Below are 17,003 nucleotides of genomic sequence, written 5' to 3' on the forward strand. Positions count from 1 at the left end.
TCTCTGAATATTTATAATTTTGATAGAAACAGATGTTTCCTTTTAAACTGAAAAGTAGCCCCTGTGAGATGGGAGATTGTGAGCAAATCTAGACTTGCTTCATTTAGAGCTTTAGAACTAAAGGAAGAGTGAGTTTAGTTTTACGCCGCACTCAGCAATATTTCAGCTGTATGGCGGCGGTCTGTAAATAATCGAGTCTGGACCAGACAATCCAGTGATCAACAGCATGAGCATCGATCTTCGCATTTGGGAACCGATGACATGTGTCAACCAAGTCAGCGAGCCTGACCACCTGATCCCGTTAGCCGCCTCTTACGACAAGCTTGGGCTACTGAAGATCAATATTCTAACCTGGATCTTCACGGGTAAACTGAAGAAAGAGCTGGAGCTGCACAGAAGGGAAAATGATACGTTTCAGGAACTGTGAGACAGATTAGGCCATAAGTCTGCAGAAACTGACAGTAAAACTTCTGAATTTGAATTACCGTAAAACTTTCCCATTTCCTCAGACTTTATGAAAATAAGAAAATATTAGAGATATCGAGAATTTTCTCAATTTGCCAGCTCAAGACAGACACTTAGTTTTAAAACCCTGATTAAGCCCTGTGGGCCATGTGATTCTATTATATTTATGTGGTTAATCTGTCATATGAAAAAGTGAGGGAGTGGTTTTACACCACTTTTAGCAATATTCCAGCAATGTCATGGCAGGGGACACCAGAAATGGGCTTCACACATTGTACCCAAGTGGGGAATCAAACCCGGGTCTTCAGTGTGACGAGCGAACGCTTTAACTAGGCTACCCCTCTGCCCCATCATATGAAAGAATGTGAAAGAATCACATGGTCCATGAGTGTTTTTATAGAGAGGGATGCCTTGCAAACTGAGGCAGTTTCAATTTGAAATGTGCTGGTGGTCTATTCACTGTGTTGCATCTCATACGAATACCAGAGACCTGTTACTGTGGGTTGTGGTGCCAGATTCTTTGATTATGTTTCTAGGTTTGTCAACCCCATGCCCATTTTTGTGGGCTTCACCAGGGTAAATGTCTTAGACCAGCGTCATTTAGGGCTATTTCTTTACCATTTGTTTACAATAAGCTGACCTGATGTCATGTTAGTTGAAAGTGGCATGAAACTCACGCACTCACTCACTCACTCACTCACTCACTCACTCACTCACTCACTCACTCACTCACTCACTCACTCACTCACTCACTCACTCACTCACTCACTCACTCACATGGTGTTGATCACTGGATTGTCTGGTCCAGATTGGATTATTTGCTGACCGCTGCCATGTAGCTGGAATATAGCTGAATACAGCATTAAACAATAACGTACAAAACAATCATGTTTAAAATGCCAGCACTGAATGCTAAGGGTTAAATCGTATATTAACATGCTGATCCGGATGATAATATCATTCTGTAGACACGAGAGATTTATAATAGTGGGAGGGACACATGCCCTTGTGCCCTTGTGTCTCTCTGTTAAGGCAGGTTTAGGATGATATCAGGGTGAGATTTTCACCAAGAGTCTGGCACATAATCCGTGCATCATGGACGAGGAGTCCGATTATCTACGTGACGTGGAGGACATCTTGAGGCGGTGCAGTGTCCAGCTAGGTGACGGGAATCTGCCGGCGGAGTCAAGGAGGCGGTCATCGCTCTGTGTTACTGATTGTGGAAGTGTGTGCTTATATGAAAGTAGGTCCTTTGTGGAGAGTTAAGTGATCAATTGTACATGTGGGACAGGGATGTATGTCAGTGTGGCTCTGGATGTTGGAATTACTATAGTTTAGGATTTCATTGCCATAGATAAGGGTCAAGTAAACCATGTGCATATGTAACAATTTCACAATAATCATAATCATCAGTGTCATCATCTCGGACATACACAGAAGACATTGTTGACATGTTGAGGCAATACATAATGGTTTTATGTAGGGTCAGGGGCGTAGCTACCATACCAAAATAAAGCCCGGGCTTACACATGATTTTGAAAATGAAAGTTGGACAAGTCCTCAATACTATCTAAATATAAGCCTTTGCAACCTATCTGGCTTACACAAATAAAATGGCTTGCTATGTGCCTGAGGGTGTTTGTGTGTGTATGTTGAAGTTGGGGCGGGGGTGGAAGCAGTGGTAATGTGACCTTGTGTGAAGGCTAGATACACGTTCACCTACAACTATAAAACCAGAATTAAATTTTTTTTTCTCATTTCTCAAAACTCATTTGGTCAAAAATACTTTTCAACAATGCATATCTTTTCTGTGACAGGCGGACCGTCTCCGTGGTGTAGTGGTTAGGAGAGCGGAAGGTCGCGGGTTCTATCCCCGATCGCGTCATACCAAACACCACTATTCTGCTTCAGTGCAATCTAAGCAAGTCTAGATTTTACACAAGGTCTGAATGTCTCATCTCACTGATCTCCTTTGAAATTAACATGGAGATCTTTATTAGATAAAAAAGATATACAGCAGTTGCCAGATACTGTGTGTTAGTACATTACTACCATGCTTCTCTGTGTGGTTGATTATAACAATCGTGTAGATTGGATGCTCATGATGTCAATCACTGGATTGTCTGGTCCAGACTCGATTATTTACAGACTGCCATCATATAGCTGGAATATTGCGGAGTGCGGCCTTAAACAACAAACAATCAAACCGGCCTCTCTGTCCAATGTTTCTGCAGTACACAACATACCCTAAACACAGTATGAACATGGTAAAACTCTCTATCTCCAACACAGCTGAGTGTCTCCTTGTAAACCTGTTAAGTACTCTAGTTCTAGGTTTGGGTCTGTATAACCCTTTGATGGAGCAGTTTAGTAATCTCACACCTGTTGCCATCAGCTATTACGACAGGCGTCAGATAGTGGTCAGGTGCTACTGGCGGCAATGGAACGGCAGAACATGAATGGTAAACCCTTGGTTAATGGCTTGAGTTGGTGTCTGACTGGGATTGTCGGATGTTGATAGGATGTTGATGGGGAGAGTGCTGGAGTGGAAAAACAGTTTTGAGGAAGGAAGCTTCAGACAGCTCTCATGATGAGGATGATGCTTTTAAGGTGCACCAAGCACAGCACTCATGATGATGATGATGATGACGACAATGACGATGATGACTTTAAGGTGCACAAAGCACAGCTCTCATGATGATGATGATGATGATGATGACGACAATGACGATGATGACTTTAAGGTGCACCAAGCACAGCACTCATGATGATGATGATCATCGTTGCCATCGTAGGATTCAATTACAGATATTTTTCTTTTAAGAAATGCAATATCGTGCATGGTGTGAGCATGTATATTACTCTGCTGCCTACGTCTTGGCATGAAATGAAAGGAAACTGGTCAGCGACCTTTGCCCTAACAATTGTTGTAAGTCTAAGCTATAAGTGTCCTGAGCCCTTGCCTAAACAATGTCTTGAATGCTTGTATGTTCAACTCAACAATTCACATTCCCCAAGGCAAGATGATCAGTTCTGACCCAAGGCAACTCTCATTACTTCAGCCATCATGGACTGAATGTATGGATTCCACATCGTCAAGCCTGACCAACAGGAGGTCTGTGTCATACACAAGTGGTCAGCAGAATCATGTTACTCCCAATGATCACTGTGAATGTTAGGAGCTCGAGTTCCATCTCACCTAGATAGATTCACATTACCACCTGTAGCACTCTGTCTCACAGTCCCTGAACCACATTATTTCCTACTGCCCAGCCCTCCCTGCAATGCTAAAGCCCTGAATGAACCAAGTTTAGATTTTCTCAGGTTCTGAATCCAGTGGCGGATCCAGAGGGGGGTTCAGTGGGTTCGAACCCCCGCCCCTTTGAAAACGACTAAAGACCACATTGAAGTTAATGTTTTGCAATGGCAGAGCCAAGGTGGGGTTCAGGGGGTTCGAACCCCCTGAACCTCCCCCTTTGAAAATTTCTGGATCAGCCTATGGAATCTCCCATCTTATTGATGTTCATTTCTTTTTTAAAGGAATTATTTGTTTCTATCAAAATTATATATTGTCAGTAACTAAGGGTTAGTCTAACTTAGGGCTGAATAAGAGCCTGTGAGCAGGCCTAGATCAATCCCTAGTTCAAAATGTTTAGTATATCATCTGATGAAGGCCTTGCAGCAAGAGGCTCCAGGTCAAACCATCCAGTGGTAGAGGAGAAACTGTGAGTACATGTAAGGATTCAAATGATAAACCAGGCCTATATCAGATCTATCTGGTGAATATCTGCATATATTGTGATTAAAACCAGTGTAGCTGCTAACAAGAGGCATGTCTAGCAAGCTTTTTACCGCATCAATATTTCGTTGTTTAAAAGTTTTCATATATTTTGTGTTATTTTTATTTTCAAATTCATAGACTTGACATTAGTTCAATCATAAACCACCAATGACAAATACATAATTACATTCCTTCTCATGTGTCATTTCATCATTTGAGAGCCTCCCCACTCACCCCAGATCTATTTTAAGAAATTACTAATGTGCCATTTCATTCATTTAAGAGCTACAATACTCACCTCAGAATTTTATTTTTTTTAAAACATTACTTGCTTCTGGAAATCTGACTCGCCATTGTTTCACACTTACCACCCAAGTGTTTTTTTGACATCTGGAAACAGTCCTCTAGGAACCCATTTCTAACATTTGGAAAAAAATGTTTTAACACTGCTGGGGCTATTTTTACCAACAAACTCAAGAAACATGGAGAGTACCAGAAGTCATAGACAAGCCATGAATGTGTTGAAGGTTATATAAAAAATTCTGAATGAAAAGAGTACCCTTAGCAAAAGAGTGAATGAGTGAGTTTATTTTTACGCCGCACACAGCAATATTCCAGCTATATGGCGGCGGTCTGTAAATAATCACGTCTGGACCAGACAATCCAGTGATCAACAGCATGAGCATCGATCTGCACAATTGGGAACCGATGACATGTGTCAACCAAGTCAGCGAGCCTGACCACCCGATCCCGTTAGTCGCATCTTACCACAAGCATGGGTTACTGAAGATCAATATTCAAACCCGGACCTTCACAGGTATGCCTTAGCAAAGAACAGAAATATAGTTGTTTAGGACATGTTCAGGGGCAGTAGGGTAGCTTAGTGGTTAAAGTGTTCGCTCATCGCGCCAAAGGCCCGGGTTCAATTCCCCACATGGGCACAATGTGTGAAGCCCATTTCTGGTGTCCCCCCCTGTGATATTGCTGGCATATTGCTACATCGGGGTAAAGCTAAACTCACTCAGTCAGTATTACATGTTCACTTAAACACAACTTTTTGGGTTTTCACCCAAGACTAACTTTGTTTAGGATTACATGAATATGTTTTATGAATATTCTACCGTCATTAAATAAGATTAAGTTTACACCATATATTAACTAATCATAAATGTGTTTATTGATACAATTTAGGAGTGAGTTCTAAGCCCACAATTTCATCTCCAATATCTTCAAAATGTTATATGCTGTAATATATCTCCGATTGTACCAGTAGAGACTCTAATTGCAATCTCTACTAGTAGGATCGGAGATTCTACCAGTAGAGACTCCGATCTCAATCTCTACTGGTAGAGACTCCTATCGCAATCTCTACTTGCAATCTCAACCCTGACATATATATTTAACTAGGGCTGTGTATTGACAAATGAATTCTATTGCAATATATTTCGATTCAGGTACCTGTATTGTGATACATATTGCGATATACAGTCAAATCCCCGATGAGTCGAATCGCTGGGGACCAAGTAATAAATTTGACTTATCAATGTATTCGAGACATAGGTATGTCTATGAGGGTAGAAAAAAAGATGATCCAGTCCTAATTCCTCCGCCTAAGCATTTGTTTATCTAATGATTTCCATATTACTAATAGGGGCACCTTATCAGTTCCAGTCTGATTAGCACAGACAGTGATTTCCGTAAAATCACTAATCTGCCTTTTGAACTCACCCATCAATGGCGGAAAGGTGTGAGCCGCGCTGGTTTGTTAATTGGATCAGTTTGCTACACCAATCAACTTCTCATTGACTGACTTCGGCTTATGTATACAAGATTGCTGTTGTTTGAATCTCATGGGACCAAATTTCCTTCTCGAGTCATCGTGTGTATTTATGAGACGAATTCGTGTAACCGGTATTCAAATGATGACAACTATAACAGGGAATGGTCGGGACCGACAGGTACTTCGAGTTATGCATAATATTCGAGACACCGGCATTCGACTCATCGGGATTTGACTGTATTGGGAACTTAAAGGTTTGACAGTAAGTGACACTAATTGTACATGTCGATCCTATTTTCTACATTATAAGTCCCTAAACATAATGGTTCTGATAACCGCAATCTCAAAATAAGGTTGCATAGTCATGGATTCTGTTCTCTTTTTTTATGCCATTTATAGTATTACAGTATGCAGTTTTGTCATTGAATAACGAAAGAAAACATCTGTTGTCAATAAAAGTATGTGTAGATTTTAATTTAAACCATGATGATAATCACAAAGAGTGCATACATATTCTTTACCCAATACACCGGTTCTCAGAAAAAATATTGCAGTACGTATCGTTTAAGAAACGTATTGCGATGTACCGGTATACCGGTAACACCGTGCAGTCCTATATATAGCAATGCATTAATAAAGGGCTATCACATGCAGGGTTTTATGTGACTTCCAAAGTATGGAGGCAAAATATTAATATGCTTAATAATGAGACAGAAAGTTGTATTTTGTCCAGTTCAGATGTCTACGAGCACTTTTTTTGTTTAGTTTGTCTCATAGATTAAGCAAGTCTAGATTTTCCTCATCTCACCAGGGATCCAGATGGAAAATAACATGGTTCAATGACTGTGAGACAGCCCAGACATTAAGTGTACAAATAATATTATGTTAGTGAAGTCTGTTACAGAGACTGGGCATGTGGTTACTTAGTCTGTCTCACTGACTAACGCTTAGTCCTTGAATATATATTATTTTGATAGTAACAAACATACCCATTTAATTCAAAAGGAGCCCCAGTGAGTTGGGATAGCATTGCAGAGAGGGCCAGGCAGTAGGGAAAATAATATGGTTCACAGACTGTGAGATAGTCTGTCATACAGACCCTGAAGCAAATATATCCAAGAAAGCTCACGCAAGTCTAGAAAATGTGGCAAGTCTAGATTTCCTCAGCTTCAGGTGAAGAAAGTCTCAGGGCTCCTTTTCATTATATTTTTTTTTTTACTATCAACTATTTTTTCTGTAAAATATGTTTTCATTTCAGAGACTAGTTGTTAGTCTAACTGTGAGACAGCTCCTTTTCTGTTGAAATAGTTATGTGTTTCTAGCAAAATTATGTATCTTCAGAGACGAAGCATTAGGTTAAAAATGGCAGAGATATGTGGCCTATAGAGAGTAACCTAATAAAAATTGTCCATGGCATTTCTCATGCTATTCCTGATGCAGCCATTAGAGGACTATTAAGCTGAACGTATCATCTGATAGGCCTCACGCTTGAACCATGAACTTCCTCCACAGATGCTCTTACATCATGGGTGTATGTTTGTATACGGAGGCAGAGCTGATGATAAGAGCTGACTATTGAACTTGTTCCGCAACACAGTTTGACAATAGAGATAATCTGCTTTGTGGGTGTGTTTAACAGGCTTAATAGAAACACCAGGACGTATAATCATGTTGATAAGAGATGTGTTCTGTTGGAACTTTGCCTTCAGCATCAGACTGGGAGATATGTCTCTTTAAATTACGTCCTCGGGAAGATCAGGGTTAGAAATGGCCTCTAGCAATTCATGGTTGTTGTAAGAGGCGACTAAAAGGGTCGGGTGATCGGACTTGGTTAATGTATGTCACTGACTGCCAATTTATGGATTGTTGCTCATGATGTCAGTCAGTGGATTGTCTGGTCCAGACTTGATTATTTACATGCTGATGCATTGGAATTGTGAATTGACACTCACCGATGATGCCAGACATTTGTTTGTCAGTGGTTCAAACTGGATTTTTTACAGATTTTTGTGTCATATAGCTGTTAATATTACTGAATTCATCATTAAACAACCACCAAACTTTAAATTACCTATTGTATAAGGCATGTTTATGGAGCAAGCAATACAGAATTTTGCAACAATTGATTGAATTCAATGTTTTGTTAGCATTTTGTTCTGCCTGAATCTGTGACATATAAATGTCAGTCATGAATTTTATATCAAATTAGGCCAGACCAATTTTATTTCTTGTTTTACGGATCCGCCGGTCGTATTTTTTCAAGAGTAATAAATTTCCCACTAAAAAAATAAAATCCTCATGTTTTTATTGGCCAAAGATGTAAACTTACAAGAAAAAATGTTTGGATTATTTTTTGCCCCATATACATTTCATAAATTGCCAAAAATAAAATACTTTAGTATTTAAAAGGAATATTACTTTGGCTGGTGATTTTTATTTTTTATTTTTTTCCCTCCTGCCTTTAGGTTTTCTGAGGACAAAAATCCGTAAAACAAGAAATAAGATTGGTCTGGCCTATCAAGTTATTTCCATATCAAATTATCATGTCAGTTAGGCAACTTTCCTTTGAGCTGTCTTCAATAAACTAATGTGTCTTTGCTTTAGTTGATAGTACATATCATCGATCATTGTCCCACACCATGCTCATCTCAATATCAATTTTGGTTATGTCTTAGAAACAGCAGACCAGCAATTTAGAAAAGAAATACAAAATTCATTAAAGGTTGTACTCTGTATGATGAGTGAGTGAGTGAGTTTAGTTTTACGCTGCACTCAGCAATATTCCAGCTATATGGCGGCGGTCTGTAAATAATCGAGTCCGGACCAGACAATCCAGTGATCAACAGCATGAGCATCGATCTGCACAATTGGGAACCGATGACATGTGTCAACCAAGTCAGCGAGCCTGACCACCCGATCCTGTTAGTCGCTTTTTACGACAAGCATAGTCGCCTTTTACGACAAGCATGGGTTGCTGAAGACCTATTCTACCCCGGATCTTCACGTGTCTCTGTGTGATGAACAAGCAAGTCAAAATTTTCTTTCCCCTCAGTTAGGCTCCTGTTCAATTAACATGATTACAATGGAGGTGGTTTTGCCTATCGAATGTATAATTTGTGGGGTTTTGCCTGACTTCTTAAGTAGGGTCCAAAAACTAATTTTAATGGTCCTTGCAGGCAACATGAGACCGTCTTGTAAAGTACTGAAATGTGTGCACTGTAAGTATAAGTCTAGTTTGAAACATACACATCAAACTCAGAGTTGGATAAGTTAACCTGAGATAATATGAGCTGATCCCCGACATATCTTGGCATGGTGCCGAAGCTCAGATTTGTAAAGTGAGGTTTTGACTGTAGCAGCTATGCTGGCTCTAGGTATCGGTTTTCCAATTACTGGTGCTAGTATTAGTCATGTATGAAGAACATCTTCGGAGTTGTGTTGAAGACACTTGTTGGAGTTGGTGTAGTTTGTGGGGGACCACCGGGGACGGACAGGTTGCAGCAAGCGTAGACGAGGATGCTGCTGTGGAGAGCAGCCTGCTGACTCAGCATGTTTAGTGGAACTAAACCATAACAGTGAGTGAGTGAGTGAGTTTAGTTTTATGCCACACTCTGCAATATTCCGGCTATATGGCGGTGGTCTGTAAATTATATAAATCGAGTCTGGACCAGACAATCCAGTGATTAACAGCATTAGCTTCGACCTGTGCAATTAGGAACCGATGACATGTTTCAACCAAGCCAGCGAGCCTGACCACCCAATCCCATTAGTCACCTCTTACAACAAGTATGGGTTACTGAACGTTCATTCTAACCCGGATCTTCACGGGTGTAAACCATAACAGTTAATTTGGAGAAGGGGCGGTGGGGTAGCCTCGTGGTTAAGATGTTAGGTTGTCATGCCGAAGGCCCTGGTTCGATTGCCTACATACCGGTAGGTACAATGTATGAAGCCCATTTCTGTTGTCCCTACCATGATGTTCCTGGAATATTGCTAGAAGCGGCATAAGGGGGTATTTCATTTGATTTTGAGAGTCTCATAACAAGTGCTTATTTACACTTATTTTCTTGAGAGTCACTGTTATTACTTGAGTATGCTATAACAAGTACAGATTTAGCTTTGCGGGTTTTTTATTGTTTTTTTTAAAACAGTGCAGATTTATTTTTAGCTTCTCAGCATTTGTTAGGTTTATCATGATTATTAGGCAGATTTATGCTAGTGGTGGTCCGATTACTTGAAATAATCAAAGATTGGTTGCAATGACTAAATGACCAAGCAATCGATCATGTTTTCTTATAATCGAACACAAACAATTCTGGAACACTTGTTTTCATTAACAATATTTTTCACATGGTTGGTTTTGTCTGTTACATTTCATAAGCACTACAAGCTCATTCCAAGTCATGATTGAATTTATCTTAAAGACTCCAGGAAATTTATGTTCCAAACATACTAATTATCCTTTAAAGATGTAAAATTTGCAAATGCATTTTGTGCAATTTGCAACAAAAAAACTCAAAAGAACCAAATGTATTTTCTAGATTTTTTTGTGCATTAACACACACAGGAATATTTGATAAATGATGCTAACCAATTATTTTCGATGATTGATCGGTTGTAATGGATCAATCATCAGTTATGAAATTTCAACCAATTCCCAACACTAATGTATGCCTCTGTGGCATGTTTAGACGTTTTTGTTGTTAATGTTCTATAACATGCAGATTCAGACTGTGTCTTTGCTGCTCTATGGATTGGGATAACACTAAATTACAAATTACTTTAATTTAGCATTCACTCACTTACTTTTCAAGTTGTTAAAACAAACAAGTTTCTTGAGAGTTATATAACTGGGGCAGATTTACACATTTACACTTATTTTTTGGAGTGCAGATTAAGACTTACACTAAAAGATTAAGATTTTTTTAGTGTATTCTAACATAATTTAACATGAGATCAGACAAGAGAATTGTTTAGAAAGTGAGTTCTGCAGAGAGTCATTATATTTTGGTGTGTTATGGACAGTTCAAACATAGCGTGAGTTTCTTGAATGTGATGCAAGTGTCAAGTTGGCATTGTTATGTTTTCGTGTTACTTCCCCGTGTGTACTAAATATTACAAACCGCCTCCGTGGTGTAGTGGTTAGAGCGTCCGCCGGAGAGCAGAAGGTCGCGGGTTCGATCCCCGACCGCGTCATACCAAAAGACGTTAAAATATGGTACTTGTTGGTCCCTGCCTGGCGCTCGGCATTAATGGGTACAACAAGGACTGGTCGGCTCGAGTCAGTATAATGTGTCTGAGTGGGGTATTCATGCTTCACTGCGGCATGGTATCTCAGTGGGCTAGCACTATCAAACCAGCTTCAGTCTGGGCTAGTACAAGCAGCCGCACATACACATACACACGCATGCACGTCGTCATATGAGCGAAATATTCTCAAGCACGACGTTAAACCCAATTTCACCTCACCTCACCTCACTAAATATTACTGGTTATAACTTGCATGTATCTGGAGTGGAGGCTGTTGGCTGCAGCACTCTGACTTGTCTCCAGTATCAGGCGTTCATGCACAGTGAGTGAGTGAGTTTGGTTTTATGCCACTTTTAGCAATATTCCAGCAATATCACCGAGAGGGACACCAGAAATGGGCTTCACACATTGTACCCATGTGGGGAATCGAACCCGTGTCTTCAGCCTGACGAGCAAAGGTTTTAACCACTGGGCTACCCCACCACCCCATATTCATGCACATGGTATGCATGATGCATAGTATCAATTCAGTTGGACTCACTGGTGTTCATGTGTACTGTAACCGGTTGAACATATTCACTATTGACATACCTTCTTGTTGGACTGGGCTGCTGTCACGTCTGTGTTTGGCCTCATGAGGAGGTCCAGTCCTTGTAGCTCCTTCTTCTTCTCTGTCAACTGAGGGCTCCATCCCAACCCTTGCTCCATATATTGGCTCCATCATGGCTGCATGTATATCTACACTCTATTGGTGCCTAGCGCAGTCTTCAGGAAAAGTCCTTTAGGAAAAAACCTTGCCCCTGGCAGCAATATGTGCCTATGGCTCCATTACATGCCATCTCTGCCAGTGGCTCCACACTTGGACTGCTTCACTGTTCCCTTTGGTTCAAATTGGGCCCTGGGCTCCACATCTACTGAATATGGCTCCATGAGCTCTACTACTCTGTTCTGTACATCAATGTCTATCACCATCCTTCATCTCCTGTCAGCCTGTATTGTAAACAGACCACTGTCATCCAGGGAAGATTGTGCTGTCCTAAACACTGCTTCTGATAAATCCTCCCTGACACACCATCCACTTCCATCTGATCCATGCCCTGTAAAGAAATGGTTCCTGTCAGAATTGTCTTAAATATTTCATGACAGATATCAGTCTTCATCATATAATTGTTAGATTTCTTGGCAGGATCTACACAATGGGATAAATAAGGATGGCTTTTGGGGGCATAAAAATGTAATAAAAATGCAAATATGAAAGGTCAGGTAGGTACTTCTTTCAGTGTTGACAAACAAACATGGCTTCACCATTTTTGGTCAGTGATCAAGTCAGAATTAATTAAATACATAGAAATTACTGAGATAATGCAATTATTATAACAGTAATGGTATAGCAGGGATTTACGGGACGCGAATTCCTGCGTCCTATACTCATAAAAATTGGCAATGGACGAAATCTTTATTATTAGCGCATCCACAGGGATGCAGAAAAAGTCTAAATACTTTTTGTAAAAATTCCATTTAAGTAACAATAAGTTATTACTGAGTTTGCTACTAGCTGGGTTATGGTATCATTTGCAATTTAATTACTGTAACAATGTGATGATCATGATACACAATACAATAACAGTATTAATAATAATATTTAAGTGTCTGGGACCCCCATCTTGTAGTCCAGGACCCCTGAAAATTAAGAGTATGAGTCCCAGGGACCCTGAAATACAGGACCCCAGGTAAATCCCTGGTATAGATGCTGACAATCAGTGTGCAACTGTAAAAGAGCATTTACACTTACACAACCATATATTCTTACACAACCACTTGCAGTTGGGATCAGGGGTCAAGCGACCCTTTGTTTGTTTTATTGCAAGAAACCACTTATTGGAGCAGACAGAGAAACTTTTTTGTTTGATTGTGTCTCATAGTACTTCCTTGCTCATGATTTTGATCAGTGGTTTGTGTCATTTCCTCTTACTATCATATAGCTAGAATATTGCTGAGTACAATATTTAACAAACAGGGTTGTTTTATAACACTACAATCATAGTAACAATGACTTGTCACCTACCCGTGAAGGTCCGGGTTAGAATGAGCCTTCAGTAACCCATGCTTGTCGTAAGAGGCGACTGACGGGATCGGGTGGTCAGGCTCGCTGACTTGGTTGACACATGTCATCGGTTCCCAATTGTGCAGATTGATGCTCATGCTATTGATCACTGGATTGTCTGGTCCAGACTCGATTATTTACAGACCGCCGCCATATAGCTGGAATATTGCTGAGTGCGGCGTAAAACTAACTCACTCACTCACTCTTGTCACCTGTTGATGACATTTTGAGGTATCTCGTTAACATTTGAACTATACCTTTTCTTACCTGTTGTCGACGTTTGAGGTATCTCAATAACGTTTGACCTGTACCTTTTTTCACCTGTTGTCGACAATTTGAGGTATCTCATTAACTTTTGACCTGTACCTTCTTTTACCTGTTGTTGACAATTTGAGATATCTCATTAACGTTTGACCTGTACCTTCTTTTACCTGTTGTTGACAATTTGAGATATCTCATTAACGTTTGACCTGTACCTTCTTTTACCTGTTGTTGACAGTTTGAGGTATCTCATTAATGTTTGACCTGTACCTTCTTTTACCTGTTGTTGACAGTTTGAGGTATCTCATTAACATTTGACCTGTACCTGTCATTGTTTCAGGGATATTGAGAACCACACACTACTATGTGACCATGAGGCTGCTGGTCTGTCTCACAGTCCCTGAACCATATTATTTACCATATTTGGTCTCCCCATAGACTAATGCCTAGTCTCTAAAGCATCTATATATAATTTTGATAGAAACAAATCTCACTTCCTACGAAACTCGTTAAATCAAAAAGGGTACCCATTGAGATCGGGATTGGTGGTCAGGCTTGCTGGATGATACGCGGTTGGCTCATATAAGAAACCATGGCCGAGGGCATATGTTCTTTAGGGTTAAAATAGATCTAGGGCGATCAATGAGACTCTTATTACTAGATACCTGATAGAATGATTTATTCTGCCTTACTTATGCAAAGAAAGATCAGCGGTTTTTAGCGGATCATCTTACATCGTTTCAGCAGCACTGACCTTATGGCTTCGTCGTCAAGGCCTCCGCAAAGCCTCATTGGGGAGGAGGCACAGCACTTTTATACAGCCCATTAGGCATCCATCTTTGGCTGGGATCTGACCAAAGGTGCGTAAGGAAGTCTAAGGATTCCAGGGGAAGTCCTTATGATTAGATCGAGGCTGGCGTCGTGCGTCAGACTATCAGGCAGATCTAAGTTCGGGCCTACAAAGAACAGAGACAGGAAGATAGCCAGCTCTAGAGGTAAAGATTCCGGCGCTGGTAGCTGGCAACTTCCTGAGGAGGATCAGGAAGAGGCAGGACTACGAAGTTTGCCAATTTATAGGCGGCTGAAACACAGGTTAGGAGCGACTGGAGTCTTCCACCCCCAGCCGTTCCAGTACAACTGGCGCTCAAGTGGGTGGGCGCCTCCACTACACTGGGAAAACTGGGAATACCTCCTGCATTCGGCATTATTCCTACTGATTTAGTATCCCTCTACAGGACAAACACTTTCATGATCAAGCCCCCAGATTCGATTTTACAAGCAGCAACTACCAAAGATAAAAGAGGCTGTCTCATCCTCCTATCCGAAACAGGCCATAGTAATAGATCAAACCAAGAAGCGTCGAGACCGGTTTCTACTCCCAGTTTTCCTAGTTCCCGAAAAGAAACTCCGCGGAGAAATACAGACTCATCTACAACATGAGCTTTTCAGCAGGAGCTATCTCGCCAAACATGATACATTTTACCTCCAGTTACGCCAGATGGTTAAGTCCCTATGAAAGGAACTGCATGGGCAGCATAGATCTACAGGATGCCTACTTGCACATCCCCATTCATCCCGATTCAGGAAATACCTACGATTTACTCTAGAGGGCTACATTACCGGTGGAAAGTATACATTGAATATCATCCCAGCCCCTGGCTGGGACCTGCCATCGAATCAAGATCGCAAAGATATCAAACTACAGTTGAAATTACATCATAAAGCTATGCTACAACTAGGTTGGTTAGTAAACTTCGCAAGTCGGGACCTAAAGTACTCGCCAAGACCACAGTTCCTAGGTATTGATTCCAAATCGCAACCGTATTATGGTACCAGAAGACCGTTGGCTCAAGATACAGCAGACCATTCCGCGAAACTTCTACTCTACTCCGTTACCACTCGACAATGAGAATTTTAACATCAACTAAAGATGACTATCTGAGCAGATTACAGTTACGATCCCCTACAGGTCTCATCAGCGCACATCTCAGCGATGTACAACCATTCAAGTCACCGAAACATCTCCGACCACATCTACTATGTAAATTTGGACCAAGAAATGCGAATGTCTCGCGAGAGTTTGTTGCGAGCAGGAATACCCATATCAGTGGAATCAGCAAATGCAGAGCTCCATATAAACGGTCTGAAATGGCTGTAATCAGCGCCATTTCACATTGGAGCACATTTCACGAAATAAGCCTGATCCATACGGAACGAGACTAGTGATTCTGCAAAGGCTCCAGCGGATGCGTGAACCTTTTGAACCTAAGCTTTCAACTTTGTTCGAATTTAATACAAGATCTAAATCTACATGTCAGAGCGATTACATTCCAAAGACCTGAGAAATATACCTTGAGCGCTCTCTATACCGACTCATCACCATCGGACAGATGGATGATCGGCCATGCGATTCAGCAATCAACTACCGACATTGGTGTCACCGGTCCCGAACCCCAAGCGACTGACGGGGCTCCTAAGTCTATCATGGAAGGCCTCAATGCGTCGAGCGTTTCCGCCGCCAACAATAATACCTCAAGTATTACAGAAAATCGAAGACAAACACAGGCCCTACGACTCCGCTGAGGTCAGCCCTACTGGCGGCCAGGCGTATTTCCATACCTAATTCAAAATCGGTCAACCAACACTGGAGCTACCCAAAGCGGCGCCAAACCTGTTAATTCATCCTCACACCAAACAGAGTGCGGAAACCCAACGATATTTCCAACTACTGCATTATGGACTGTATACAAGGTTTAAACAAGAGAGGATGGTCAGGCTTGCCTTCACGTTACTCAACTGCACAAGTATTGTCTGACGACAAGAGTGGCTTTGGTTCGAAAATTATGCAACTTTCGAAAGGAGGTTTAAATCTTGACCTGTTTGACAACAATTTGACCTGTACCTTTTCTTACCTGTTTGACAACAATTTGAGGTATCTCTTTAACATTTGACCCCTCCTCTGGTGTGCATGCATGTAGCTGGACACAGTGACAGTGACCAATGACCAGACTGATGGATGGCTACAGTGGCAGGTCAACAACACCTGATACCCTCCCCCTTAAGATGCCTGACATTCTCCAGTATCACCAGCACTGCAGCCACATACCTGTCATTGTTTCAGGGATATTGAGAACCACACACTACTATGTGAACAGATAGGGCAACATGAGGCTGACAGCTAGTCTGTCTCACAGTCCCTGAACCATATTATTTACCATATTTGGTCTCCTTAGACTAATGCCTAGTCTCTAAATATATATAATTTTGATAGAAACAAATACTTCCTGTTAAATCAAAAAGGGTACCCATTGAGATCGGGATTGGGTGGTCAGGCTCGCTGACTTGGTGGACACATGTCATCG

At 41.1% G+C, this 17,003-nt stretch overlaps 1 protein-coding gene across 1 annotated transcript in view; it reads left to right on the top strand.

Annotated features, from left to right (window-relative positions):
- The first annotated feature begins 1,469 nt into the window (after window positions 1–1,469).
- The window catches only part of LOC124255066 (glutamate receptor-interacting protein 1-like), a 66,694-nt gene continuing 51,160 nt past the window's right edge, over window positions 1,470–17,003 (top strand). The window contains 1 exon segment of the mRNA XM_046688900.1: window positions 1,470–1,708. Coding sequence (XP_046544856.1) covers window positions 1,561–1,708 — 148 coding nt within the window. The 5' untranslated portion in view covers window positions 1,470–1,560.

This window comes from Haliotis rubra, unplaced genomic scaffold, assembly GCF_003918875.1.
Source record: "Haliotis rubra isolate DU_JTF1 unplaced genomic scaffold, ASM391887v1 Scf591, whole genome shotgun sequence".
Taxonomy (NCBI): Eukaryota; Metazoa; Mollusca; class Gastropoda; order Lepetellida; family Haliotidae; genus Haliotis; species Haliotis rubra.